Genomic DNA, 12,968 nt, shown 5'->3' with positions numbered 1-12,968 from the left:
AGCCAGTGATGGTTTGGGGTGTCATGTTCTCTGCTAGTTTCGGTCCACTGAGTTTTCCAAAGTGCATAGTCTATCATCAGGTTTTAGTGCGCTGAATCCTCACTTCTGCTAATAAGTTTTATAGAGATGCTAATTTCATTTTCCAGCAGGACTTGCCGCCTGCCCACACTGCCAAATGTACCCAAAAGTGATTCAATGAACATGATGCTCCGATTTCTGATGAGCCAGCAAACTTAGCTGCCCTAAACCCGAGAGGATCAATGCAATGTTGTTAAAATAAAGATGGAAGACACAGAAACCACATTGATGACCTGAAAGCCTCTTTTAAAGGCTTTTATTACACCACTTTAGCTGATCAATGTGCTATTTCATGCAGTAGTGCATTAATGTGATAGTTCATGTTAAAGGAGCCTCAACCAATTATTGAGGGCAAATAGTTCATTATTTGGAAGTCATAATCATTAAAATTACAAGAAATAGATAATATGTAACGTTTCACCTTCTAAAATGTGACAATAAATATTGAACTTTTTTATGGTATTTACATTTTTTTAGATGTACAGGTAGTCTTGAAATTGCATCTATATATATATATATATATTTTTTATCAAGTAAATCAAAAGCCATTTGAATTACTTGACAAAAATCAAACGGCTGTTCTAAGCAACGTAGGACCTGCTGGGTCAGTCAAGGGGAGCGGCTACAAGATCCAGAATATTTAAAAGGAACCTGCTCTCACCTGCATTGAATGATCCACTTCAGCTGGAGTGCAGGAGAGAAAACATGTGCATGTGGAGTGGTACCCAGCGAGGGAAAAGTGCCAGAAAGGACATGCGCAGAGACCCACTTGCCAAAAGGGGGTTTGGATCCCATTCAAGTCAGCTTGCAATCGATGTTTATCTGTGATACTTATCAGCTCGTGTGGGGGATAAAATTGAACCATTTATTGTGCAGATTGTTCAAGGTTCTTTATTTGTCAGTCATATAACCAGTTACATTTGTAGATTAATTAAGCAGTTACAGTTACATCGGCCCCATTTGTGGTGCCTCTCCTCTCGACCGCGGCCGACCACCCCCGGGTACATGAAGGCATCATCACCATGCTGATCAACACACCACCAACCCCTTCACACCTCACCTGATTGCTCTCATCTCCACTCAGTCATTATTTCAATTTGTCAGCTTTTTTAAATTTAGAGAAGCGTAATTTAAACAAACCAGTTAGTATCTTCCAAAGATTAGTTTGTTTAGCGATATATAAAAAAAAATAAATAAATAAATCAAAAAACAGTAACAACAGTGAAAAAGCAACAAGCCAGCATCCCACTGGAATACCCTCAAAACATGAAAAGCAAAGAGTGAGTGGCAGTCGAGTGAGTATCTGTGTGTGTGTGTACACTCATTTCTCATTCAAAGTTAACATTTGCTCCAAACATTGACAAACACAAATGTTCAGCAGCACATTGTTATGCTAGGATATTGGCATATTTTGAGCAGGCTGATGCTCCTGTATGAAAATAGAGTTTTATTTGTCCTGAGCGTGTCTGTTTGACCTAAACCAGGGAGTGTCTGCACAACTCCTTTGGTGCCTCTAGTCTTTTCCCACATACTCCCTCAGAGGCTGTCATGATATGTTTGGCCAGTGGAAAGCTTCAATTTGAATAGAGAGGGCACTGATTGGCTTACTGCATTCCTGCTCGACATAATTGCATCACAGATATTCACTGCACTGCAACACATTGGTGAATTATCATGTGCATGAATCCTAATGTTGCTGTCTGTGTGATGTATCTACTTTCACTAAATAACACTAAATGTACAATGTTTTTTTTGTTGTTTTTTTTTTCTTTTTGAATTTTTAAAAATGATATGTTGGCAAACACCTACAGAACAATGTGCATTTTTTGTTTGTTTTATCTTTTTGTTCTTCAGCTATGAACTAGTCTTTTGCTACAGCCAAGTCTTACTGCGATCATTTGTCAAAAACACAACGTTTAAATTCATAGCAACAGTACAGAAGAAAAGTTTCAACTAAGTGTTTTTGAACAAAGTTGGGTGTTTTAGAAACTGCGTATTTTTCAAACATTTTTTTTATCAAATGTGGTTCTTTTGAAGGGATTTATTTACATTCTGTGAAAAAAATTGTCCTTTCTAGATTACTTAAAACATTTCCTATCTTTCCAGAGTCTTTTTTTTTTATCAGTTTAAAAGCACAGAGATACAATATTTACCTCATCCTGAAAAGAATACATTCTCTTATGTAAATATGCCTTTATCGTACATTACCTGGCTGTCATTACGCCTGTCTGCAAAACCCAGCTTGCACCGATAAAGGCTGAAAACTAAACCAGGCGCTACTCTCTAGCGTGTAACAAATACTGCTTCTCAATCAAACTGTATTGTATGAGATGGACAGGTATGAAAAATTAGTTAGTTAAACTCAACATTTTAATACAGAGTAGAAAGAGACAAAGACAGTTACAGAAAGTCACACATAGGTCTCGACACCGAAAAAGTTACAATTCCATTTAAAGTAAAATGACGTAACGCTGTGGGAAGGCGAGACTGTAATGACATCAATCTGGCGCTTTATGCAGACCCGGCAGGCACAGGAACCCATAAGGAGCATTTACATGTCTATAATACTGTATTATGGCTGAATATTTAGATGCAGATGCAGCTATACACCAGGTGCTACTCGATATTTCTAAACAGTCAAGTTTTGCAAAAAAACTTGACTGTATCCTTTGATTTCAATGGAAAACATCCTGGTCTGTTGACAATGCTATGAGAGATTGCAAGCTTTATGTAAATATGAAAATAATCATAAATAAAAATGCCCATAAAACTGTTTTGTGTTCAGTCACAAAGCCATTAAAAATGTAAAATATCACCAACGAGGAGAATCTGATGCATTGAATGGCAAAGAACATGTCATTACATTTTTTAAAAAAACCCATAAAAAACAAGATTAAAATGTCCAGCGGCAAAAGTATTCAAACCCCTTGAGCTTTTCACATTTGATCAAACTACAATCACTGCTTTCTCAGAGATCCAAAGTTTTATTTAGCGCCCTTATTGAAATACAAGTAAAACATTATTTAGAAAAACAGTAAAGATATTTCATATTTTAGAATGACCTCGTCAAAGTCCAGGTTTAAACCAAATACAAATGGAAGATAAAAATAAGAATCTATAGTTGACGTTTACAGATTGTCTGAATCAAGATTTTTTTTACAAAAAAAGTTTTTAAAGTTTTGCTTCACTCTATCGTTATGTGGCAATGTCTGATTATCTCAATAAAATGTTTGTAGTAATAACAGCAGAAATTGTAAAAAATTCAAAGAGTATGAATACTTTTCCAAGGTACTGCATGCTGTTTGTTTCCCAACACTGAGCTCCATCATCACACTCATAGACAATGCACTACTCTGCATATCTAAGTGACCAACCGCACCTCAAACCCCTGATATTTCAAAATGTACAACATTCCTTCCACATGTTCATGTGTTGTTCAACACAAGAAGAGGAGAAGGGTTCAAATAAACATCAGCTCTTTAAATTAACTGTAAACTACACAAAAATTAGGATGGGATGTTGGGTGTCACACGGTCCACTACTTTGGACTCTCCTTTGGTCACAAATGTCTAATCAGTCAGTTGACTGCCAGAGGTCGTATGAATAGTCTGTATATGATTGTGCACTGGGCCGCAAAATAAACATCAGCAAGTCAGAGGGGGGAACAGGACAGTATGGGCACATACGTGTTGACATTTTGGTCTGATGGTCTCTGGTGGAGGTTAATCGAGGATAGTGATTGCATTGGGCATGCCATTAGTGGTTGGGGCGATGGTCGCGGGGTTCAGCGGGGAGTTATCCGGCAGACCATGGAACCCCTCCGGACCTTCACTTGGACGACTGATCTGGCTGGCCAGAGATTCATCCAGGTTGAGCTCTGTGGTCAGAGCACTGCTGCCGTTAAAGTTCAGGGTGTCCTCGCTGCACATCTTGTTGTCTTCACACAGGGACGGCTGGCTGGCCGTCCGCTTCTCCTCCAGATCACTGTAGCAGAAGAGAACATATGTGAAAAAAAGACAACTATTAAGAAATTTTCAACCACCACCAATAAGCAACTTTACACAGTGGTGAAATCATCAAGTATCACTACATTACCTGATACCTCTAAATTATTAATTATTATTACAAAATTGCCCTTTAGCATGTGTAGTTTCATCAACAAGTACACAATTGCTGAAGACAGAAAGTCATGCAGCAGCAGGGAGGTAAAAAATAGGTGGGTGAAACATATCCGCATACCTTTCAAGAGATCTGCAAAGCAGAGGCAGCCATCAGTGTGGAAATAGACAAAGAAATGAAAAGAGGGGTTAGAAGGAAACGAAGCAAGGCAAAGGGACTCAGGGCTTTGTTCTGATATTCCACAAACAGCCAGAGTGAAACTCGGATGACAAACCTGTACTCTCCAAACGTTTCCTCCTTCATCGGCCGTGCCTCTGAGTCCATCGGGCCATCCTCTTTATCTTTCACTGAGGATGAGACAGATTGTTGGATTTTATTATCAGTAACATCGTAAAGAAGTTATGTCTCTGTTCAAGACATAGATAAAAGTATTCTGTCAAACGAGCAGGATAACATCAAGTGAGCGACTAGAGAACACAAAGATTTGGATCACCTTTTAAAATAGAATCTAATGATGTGAACATGGTTTCCATTTTAAACTTGGATCCTCTATTCTCTAAGTTTTAGATGATACAACACCCACCACTTCTAACATGGTGATCCAAACATCTAACATAATTGCATTTAATCATAAGGATCCATGAAGTTACAAATTGGTCAATAAAAGAGAAGCAACTTCAAATTGCTTGTATGACTGCAGTTATACTCATAGAGAAACTCATCCATGTGTTCATCTTTAGTCGCAATGATTACTGCAACAGGGTCTTCACTGGTCTGTCCAATAAATCAACCAAACATAGATCATCTTCAAGATCATGTTAAACTAAACTTGCCTGAGTATTTCCCTCCTTTACTCCTCTTGATGAAGCAGAGGATAAGCAATATCAGCAACAGCAGCGCAAGGGCACTCACAACACCGATGAACCAGCCCTGCGTCGCAAAGCTGGCCTGCACCTCTGCCATTTCTTTGGGAAGAAAACAAAATAAAAGGATGAGAGAGAAAGACAACAAGTTGTTTTTTTCCTTGGGAAAACAGAATAGGTTCAGAGGGAAAGAACATCAAGGAAGAAGACACAGAATAAATGAAGCAGTAAAATCTAGAGCACACTAGAAAGAGCATTATGCATTTTGACAAGGTGGCATTTCACCGGGGAAATACGGCACACACCAAATGAACACGAGTAATGGATTATTTTATATAGCTAACCAAGCTCTCCTCTGACTAAACTCTTTGAAAGCACTTCACAGACCGAAGGAAAGAACAGCAAGGTGCTCCTCTCAGAAGCTAGCTTTTTATGTAGACGTGTCAGGAGAGAGCAGGGGAGATGAAAAGAGAAGAGGATGAATGAAGGCAGAGAGCTACCTGTTCCCTCTGTCTTGATGCCAGTCTCCCAGAATGAGGCGTTCCCGTACATGAAGAGCAGACGATAATCAGAACCAGGAACCAGGCCCCGAAGCTGGTAGAAAGACTGAGAAGAGTTCACCCTCTCAGACTTTTTCACGTCACCTATTTAGGCACAACATCAACCTCAGTTGCTGTTCAAGATACCAATATTATGGATTGTCTGCTGTAAGGCCATGTGTGTTAGCTTTATACCATTCTTTCTGAAATACTGGATGTAGAAACCGATATTCCTGTGTCTCTTCTGAGCTTCCCAGCTGACATTTACAGAGGTTTCCCCCACAGACAGGCTGATGTCCGAGGGAGGAACTGCAATGTGTTCAGACCAGAAATAGAGAAATTAGGTTTAGTAACTCACTGTTTCTAGAAGACAAACAGGCAAATATATTCAAAAAAACTTAACTTATTTCCACAATTCAATTCAATAAGTAAAAGTTCTGTTATGAAAATATGCTACATGAAGCGGTTTATTTCAAGCGTTTCTGTTAATTTTGTATATGGCATCATATAACCAACATAAATGTATGTCAACACATCTAATGAAAAGTAGATTCACATTTTGTAGAGTATGTGCACTAGCAATGTGGTTGAGGCTCCTTCTACATGAATTGCTACATTAGTTAAAGTAGATACTAATGTGTTTGGTAGTGTGGGAAGGTGCTAAGACCTTCTTGAAAATAAAATCAGCATCTCCACAATTCTTGCCAGTAGGAAGCATTAAATGCTTTAACCGTCCTGGTAGACGGCTATGCTGACTTTTACTTGACAAACTCAGTGGACAAACACCAGCAAATGATGCGGCTCCAAAAGTAAACAAAGCTTCACACAGCAACTTTATGAAGCTTGAACTTTATGAAGCAACTTTATGTCAAAAAGTAACATGTGATGTCACTTTTAATTTCCGGATTAGAAGTGTCTCAACATAATGTATGCTCCATGTTTTGTGGATACTTCTGTCTGTGCTGGGTTTGAAGTTCTCACTGCAGACATAGTTCATCTCTTGTGAATCTACTCAAAACTATCAAATGGGCTTCGGTTTACACACATCTCAAGTCTGCATTTTTCACTGTTGCATCCTTACTGTTTTCTTCCACTCAACTTTCCAATTATACGCGTTTCACTTTTGAATTTACTGACATAAATTATCTTTTCAGGGATAGTCTAACTGACTGAGACGAAGATGTACGGGTTAAAATAAGTAACTAGAAAACTACCTCCATCAAGCGTGGTGTCCCCCGTCATCATAATGGGCTCTCCCTTCCCAGCATTAGTGAGGCCGCTCAGGTAGAAGCGGTACTGGCTGTGGCGGTCCAGGCCCTTCAAGGTAAACTGGGTGATTGTGGGGTTATCTATCTCATCCTTCTGCAAAGGGCCGTCATCGCTCTCTGTAACTGATCACAGCAGATTCCACAACGATTCATCGCAGGGGACAAACAGCTGATTGATGCACATAGTTAATATGCCGTGGCATTTTAAGGGTTTCATTGATTTATCTGGAACTGTGCAGTTGTCCATCTTTCATGTCGTGTACAGACGAACTCATGAATCAAAGGGAAGGAGAGTAATTCATGCTTACTGCGCTGGTACTGAAGCAGGTATCCAGTAAGGATCCCATTAGGGTGGGCCGGGGGCGTCCAGTGTAGGGTCATTTCTGTCTCTGATGGGCTGTCAAGGATCAGGGATGTGGGAGGACCGGGAACTAGTAGCAACAAAACAACACCTGATTACAAAGGGCTCAGCTTAAAAGGATTCATTTTTATTGTTTGATGAAAGCCCTCCATTCAGCCTCGTCGCCCGTCCCTCCTCCACCCGCTGCCGTTTATTCTCACCTCCCTCTTCTGTGTCGAAGGGCAGAGACTCAGAGTGAGGGCCCTCCGCCTTATTGTTGAAGACGGCAACAAATAGGCGATATCTGGAGTACGGTCTGAGATTACTGATGACCTTCATTTTCTCGTTGGGACCAGTCTCCTCCACCACAGTGCTCTCAGCCTCCGTGGATCTCCGGCTTTGGCGGTGGCTCCTGGAGCCCATCCTTCTCAGGTAAATCTAGTGCAATGAAATCAATCATGTAAAAGAGAAGTTATGGGTCATTTTCAGAGGTCAATTTGAACAAAACCTTTATGAACTAAGGAGTAGCAGCACCTTGTATCCCAGCAGATGTCCTCTGACCGACTCTATTTCTATAGCTGCCCAGGTCACAACAACTGTAGTGCAGTTGTGTAGTTCGACTCCCACGCCTATCGGAGCTTCCAGGGGAACTGGGAGATAATGCAAGGGGACAGATGTCAGGACAAAGAGCCAATGTCCACAATTAAACATAAGCACTCATCCAGCTTGAACCTTTTCACATTTTGTGCATTTTATTGGGATTTGACCAGAAAAAATAGGTGGAAAGGTGGAAGAAAAAGGCACATCAAACGTGATTTTCATTATTTTCCTTGAATCTGAACATCTTAAAAGTTCAGAGTGCCTGGGTATTCAGCTGTTCCTGAGTAAATATTTTAGACTCCACATTTTCCTGCACTTACAGCTGCAAGTCTTTTGGGCTTTCTCTCAGGCTCACATATACAGTCTGAACTTTTTGATCATTTCATGCAATCATCTCCATCTACCTTTCGACTCACTCTGATCAGCTTCTTCACTGCAAAAGAAGATTTTTATCATGAGATAATATTGATGATCTTTGACCATCAACATTGGCAACATCTGACCCTCTTGATCTGAATACCTTGTTCTTTGTGCTCTGTCTCTTGGCTTGTAACAAAGTGGAAACAGGACTTCTTATGGCTTTCTTCTTCCTGCTCTAAATCATCCAGATTTCTAAAGTGTATAACTTCTGTCTTGTGAAAATTTTTTAAACTTGAGTTGTGGATTTTTGCAGCTCCTTCATAGTTACATCCAAACATCCAGGGAGCTTGAATTCCTCCCAAGTCAGAGCTTTTGATAAGTTTGTACTCGTGCCACACTCTTTTCATTTTTAGATGATGCAACTGAAACATCCAAGCTTGGGAAATAGTTTTCTTACCCAACTGTTTTAGGTGCCTTCTCCACATCTTGCTGTTGTTATTGTTGGTACTCATGCTCTGTAATGAATTTCTTAGGACTTCACAGTTGGACTTATACTAAGATTAAATCAAACTCAAGTGGACTTAGTTGTTTATTTAGGGGCATTGCTGAATGCAAACATGCACCATGTTTTTTATTCTCCAGCGTTAAAATACCTTTCCTTTCAATTCACAATCATGCACCTCTTTATAGTAGTCTGTTAAATAAAATTCCAACAAAACACGTTGAGCTTTGTGGATGTAGTTCTAACAAAATATGAAAAGGTTTCTTCAGGGCTCTGTCAGTGAAATGTATCTTTTGATCCATTTACCATCTTCCCCTGAGTAGCCAATAATGGGATCTGGCTCCGGTCCTTCACCAATTGCATTGATGGCCTGGACTTTTATTTCAAAAGCAGAGAAATTGCCAACATTATCAACGATGACCGGAGGCTCGGTTGTATTCCTCTCGTGCCACTTAGGTCCACTTCCCACTGATCGTCTCCACAGCACCTTGTACTTGAATTCAGCTCCATTGAAATGACGTTTGTCCATTTTCTGCAAGAAAATAGAGGGCATCAAACAAGATCTTTTTTTGAGGATTTGTTTTTCTAAATACCAGCACGCTCAGGTATAAGTTGTACCTCCCAGGTGATGAGGAGAGTATTTGGGTCTCTGGATTCACTCCTGACATTCTCTGGGTTGTTGTCTGGAACTAAATGCAAAAAGTAAATCAAGTTTATTTGTATGACACATTTCGGCAACAAGGCTGTTCAAAGTACTTCACATCATGAAAAAAATAAAAACAACTGATCTTAACACTTTTCAACAGAAATTTCCATATGTTACCTTCAGCTGGTGTGTTGTGGATTTCAGAGGGTTTGCTAGGGTCACTCTTTCCCACCTCATTGATGGCGATGACCCGAAAACGGTAGGACATATAAGGCCAGAGGGAGAGGACAGCGTGCGCCTGGTTGCCGCCGACTCTCTTCAGCTCTTCCCAACCCCTCTCCTTCGAATATTGGTCTTCAAACTCTATGACATACTCTGTGGAGACACAGACGGTCAGGACAAACTTCTCCTGATGGGAGACTCTGAGTGCATTATTATTTGATTTCTATGATCTCGTGAAGTAAGTCATTAAAACAAGCTGGAGTATACTGATAGTTTCAGATTAATGCAACAATAAAGATTAGAGAAAGATAACTGAATACATGGATTGAGTCTCAAAAGGAATGAATATCTAAGTGAAAAACTACTAGGTAGTAAACCTAGAACAGCGCTCTTGTGGTCGTCTCCAGGAGTCCAGCTGAGAGAGATTGCACGATGCCTGGGATCAGAGATCTGGAGGAGGCTGGGAGGGTCTGGACGATCTGAGGGAAACACCAGTAATAATGTATTCAGTGTATCTGTATATGGACTAAATCTAGCTTTTAAAATTGCTGTCTATGACACTCTTATAAATGAGATCTTTTACATCTCAACTTTCTATCCTTGTGAATAAAAGTTAAAAGAAAAAGCAATATGGAATGTCTTTAGGTCTTTAGGTCTTTGCCAGTGAAATGTTCAGCTGAAGACATTGCTGGTTTTCAGTCTTACCACATAAAGTGAGCGTGGCGCTGGCTTCGACCTTGTCCAGAGAAGAGATGATCTCACAGGTGTAAACGCCCTCATCATCTTGCTCCACATTAGCAATTATGAACTCTGCCCCATCAAATGTGTATCTGGGAAAATGTATCAATCATTATTGTTATGCTTATTTGCCTCTCCACTAAAATTTTTTTTTTTCACATATTCGTTCGAACTGTCACTGTGTCGTGACATTATGGTATGAGGTAGATAATTGTGAAAGTGCTCCCAGTGCTAAGTAGAAATAACTCAGCAGAGCCAGGAGGCAGGGCTTAGTGCTGTCAATCACCTTTCCATGTGGTGCTGCTCATCCTCGCTGACCTCACCCCCTTTTCTGCTACTCTGCAGCTAACATAGTTAGCATGACCACCAATAATGGCAGATAAGCAATTTTTTGTAACGGCAAGTTGTTTCTCTGCCATTAGTACATTTAGCAGCAAACATGAGGATGATTGACAGCGCTAAGACACTCCTCCTGGCTCTGATTGGTTGTTTTTGGTCGGGACCATTGAATTTCTTCAGAGGGCAACAGTAGTTCAGTGAGGAGGTGGAGAAGATTGATCTTTTTAAAGATTATGTGTTTCATAACATATTGTGACAATATGGTCACAGTTTTAGCAAATATGTAAAAAAAAGCATTATTTTATTGTAAAAGTTACGTGCTTTTCAGGCTGTAATCCTTCAACCACAAACCACAGAATCTTTTTAAGACTTTTACGTGATAGACCAACAAAAACTGGAGTTGACAGAAAAAAGTGTTGTTGTTTTTTTTATTTCCCTTTCCTTGTAAAAAAAATTTGTGCTGTGTTCATTTGTTTGTAGCAACCCTGAGTAAATGCTTTGTAGAATGCTTTTGGTTGCAATTACAGCTGCAAGCTTTGCACATCTACAGAATGAAATCTTTGCCCACCATTCATTTTTAAAATAGCTCCAGCTCAGACATATTGGACAGCGAGCATCTGTGAGTATACACTTTATACACATCTTGCTACAGATTTTCAATTGGTTATGGTCTAGGACAGGGGTCAGCAACCTTTATAACTCCACGAGCCAACATATCCTTAACTCCAGCTAAACAAAACTTGTTTAGAGCCACAAAACCAGGATGACTTAAAAAAAAATGGAAACAAACATACAAAAAATAAAGCTTCTTTTTGTAATATAGTGGATCCCCTGTAATGGCTAAAAGAAGGCAATGCTACAAATCCATAAATTATTGAGATTCCCTCTAAAAATCCTCATGATTACCTAATTTATGAGGTAAAAATAAGTGAAAAAAATGGATTAATGGCAGAATAACTTAGTCATGTTACACAAATACTTTCAATACTTGTAACTACAGCAAAATAATTTAGATGTTTTTTAAGGTTTTCTAGAGGTCTTCATTTAACAACAGCTTGAGAGGAAGAAGACGTGGTGCAAAAGACCGGGACCTGAACCGGGGACAAGTGCATTGAAGACTGTTGTCTCTGTGAGCCTGCACTGAGATATGTGGCGCCTCCTACTTTAAATTTTGGATACTTCTGCAAGGGACATCTTACACTTTTTAAAGTACAGTGCAACACTAGCAGAAGATATTAAGGCTTGGAAACCAGTCAAATCTGAAATGATCTTGGGCTCTAATGGGTAGATTTAAAGTCTTACTTTTCATCACTGGGAGATTCCATCAGTTTCTGGTTGTTCTTCCTCCACTGGATTTGAGGAATCCTCAGTCTGGTATCGTAAAGGCCCACACATGTAAAGATTGCTGTGTTTCCATGCTGCACCTTCTGGTTCCTCGGTGGTGTCAGGATCACTGTCCTGTCTGGAAGGGAATGTGAAGAAATAAGGAAAGTAAGCTGAGTCAAGCTGCAGGAGGTTAAAGCTGCATGACTTGCACTGTGTGTGACTGTGTGTTTGTGTGTGTCTGACTTACTGAACACTTCCAGCTCGGCGATGATTGACAAGTTGGAGTTTTGAACTGAGCAGACGTAGGAACCCTCGTCGTCATGGCTGACATTAATGATCTGAAGCCCTCCATCGGGAAGTGGCTGAAGTCTGGGATCATCCAGAAGTCTGGGATCATCCAGAAGTCTGGGATCATCCCCTCGCTCCCTGAACACATCAGAAAACTGGCAAGCTGAGTACAAAATTAGGCCTTTCAGCTACTCTAATGAATTCACCAGTTTAAACAGCACTTTGCCTGTTTTACATAAAAAAACAAAGCCAGGTTGGATATGTGCCTAGCTTACAGATTTCACAGTCCAGATGTAACATTTGGCAGTTAATTTATGCATATGAAGAGCTGCCTATGTGATAACATCAACTTTGCAAAATGAGATGTAAAAACCTGCCTAATGTCACTGGAAAATTTTTGATAAAGTAGTGAGGAATTTTTCTCACCATATGACTTTAGGTTTAGGAGAGCCAAAGGTCTCACACTCCAGCGAAGCACTCTGGCCTTCAGTAACAGAGTACACTTTCCGGTCATCTGTAATGATCTGCGGAGGCAGGACTGAAAGAACACACAGTCATGACTATGGAGGTCCAAACCTGCCAAAATGCATCTGTAAACAAGTGCATAAATAAATACAGGTTTCAGTAAAGTAACCAAACAAAAATAAAGAGTTTACTTATGATAGAATTCCATGTTTCATGAATTAAAATACATATTTCATGTCAAACTGTAAGAATTTACAACTAAATTGTTCACCTTA

General features: G+C 39.9%; 1 protein-coding gene across 2 annotated transcripts in view; it reads right to left on the bottom strand.

The window, feature by feature from the left end:
* Positions 1-953: 953 nt before the first annotated feature.
* l1cama (L1 cell adhesion molecule, paralog a) overlaps positions 954-12,968 on the bottom strand; it is a 46,538-nt gene continuing 34,523 nt past the window's right edge. The window contains exons 11-28 of one of the 2 annotated variants that reach the window (XM_055049701.1): positions 12,655-12,766; positions 12,188-12,366; positions 11,917-12,076; positions 10,243-10,367; positions 9,915-10,016; positions 9,493-9,690; positions 9,288-9,358; positions 8,976-9,201; positions 7,742-7,857; positions 7,429-7,645; positions 7,176-7,298; positions 6,814-6,990; positions 5,795-5,908; positions 5,561-5,704; positions 5,031-5,162; positions 4,472-4,544; positions 4,318-4,329; positions 954-4,062 (exon numbers count right to left, since the gene is read on the bottom strand). In XM_055049701.1, the coding sequence (XP_054905676.1) occupies positions 3,801-4,062; positions 4,318-4,329; positions 4,472-4,544; positions 5,031-5,162; positions 5,561-5,704; positions 5,795-5,908; positions 6,814-6,990; positions 7,176-7,298; positions 7,429-7,645; positions 7,742-7,857; positions 8,976-9,201; positions 9,288-9,358; positions 9,493-9,690; positions 9,915-10,016; positions 10,243-10,367; positions 11,917-12,076; positions 12,188-12,366; positions 12,655-12,766 (2,543 nt within the window). In that variant the 3' untranslated portion in view covers positions 954-3,800. The remainder of the gene's footprint in view (positions 4,063-4,317; positions 4,330-4,471; positions 4,545-5,030; positions 5,163-5,560; positions 5,705-5,794; positions 5,909-6,813; positions 6,991-7,175; positions 7,299-7,428; positions 7,646-7,741; positions 7,858-8,975; positions 9,202-9,287; positions 9,359-9,492; positions 9,691-9,914; positions 10,017-10,242; positions 10,368-11,916; positions 12,077-12,187; positions 12,367-12,654; positions 12,767-12,968) is intronic. The other variant, XM_055049702.1, reaches the window with a different exon arrangement.

The sequence above is a fragment of the Poeciliopsis prolifica genome, unplaced genomic scaffold (genome assembly GCF_027474105.1).
Source record: "Poeciliopsis prolifica strain line A6 unplaced genomic scaffold, Auburn_PproV2 SCAFFOLD029, whole genome shotgun sequence".
Classification (NCBI taxonomy): Eukaryota; Metazoa; Chordata; class Actinopteri; order Cyprinodontiformes; family Poeciliidae; genus Poeciliopsis; species Poeciliopsis prolifica.
Note: the sequence above shows the minus strand (reverse complement) of the source record. Positions and strands in the feature narration are given on the sequence as shown.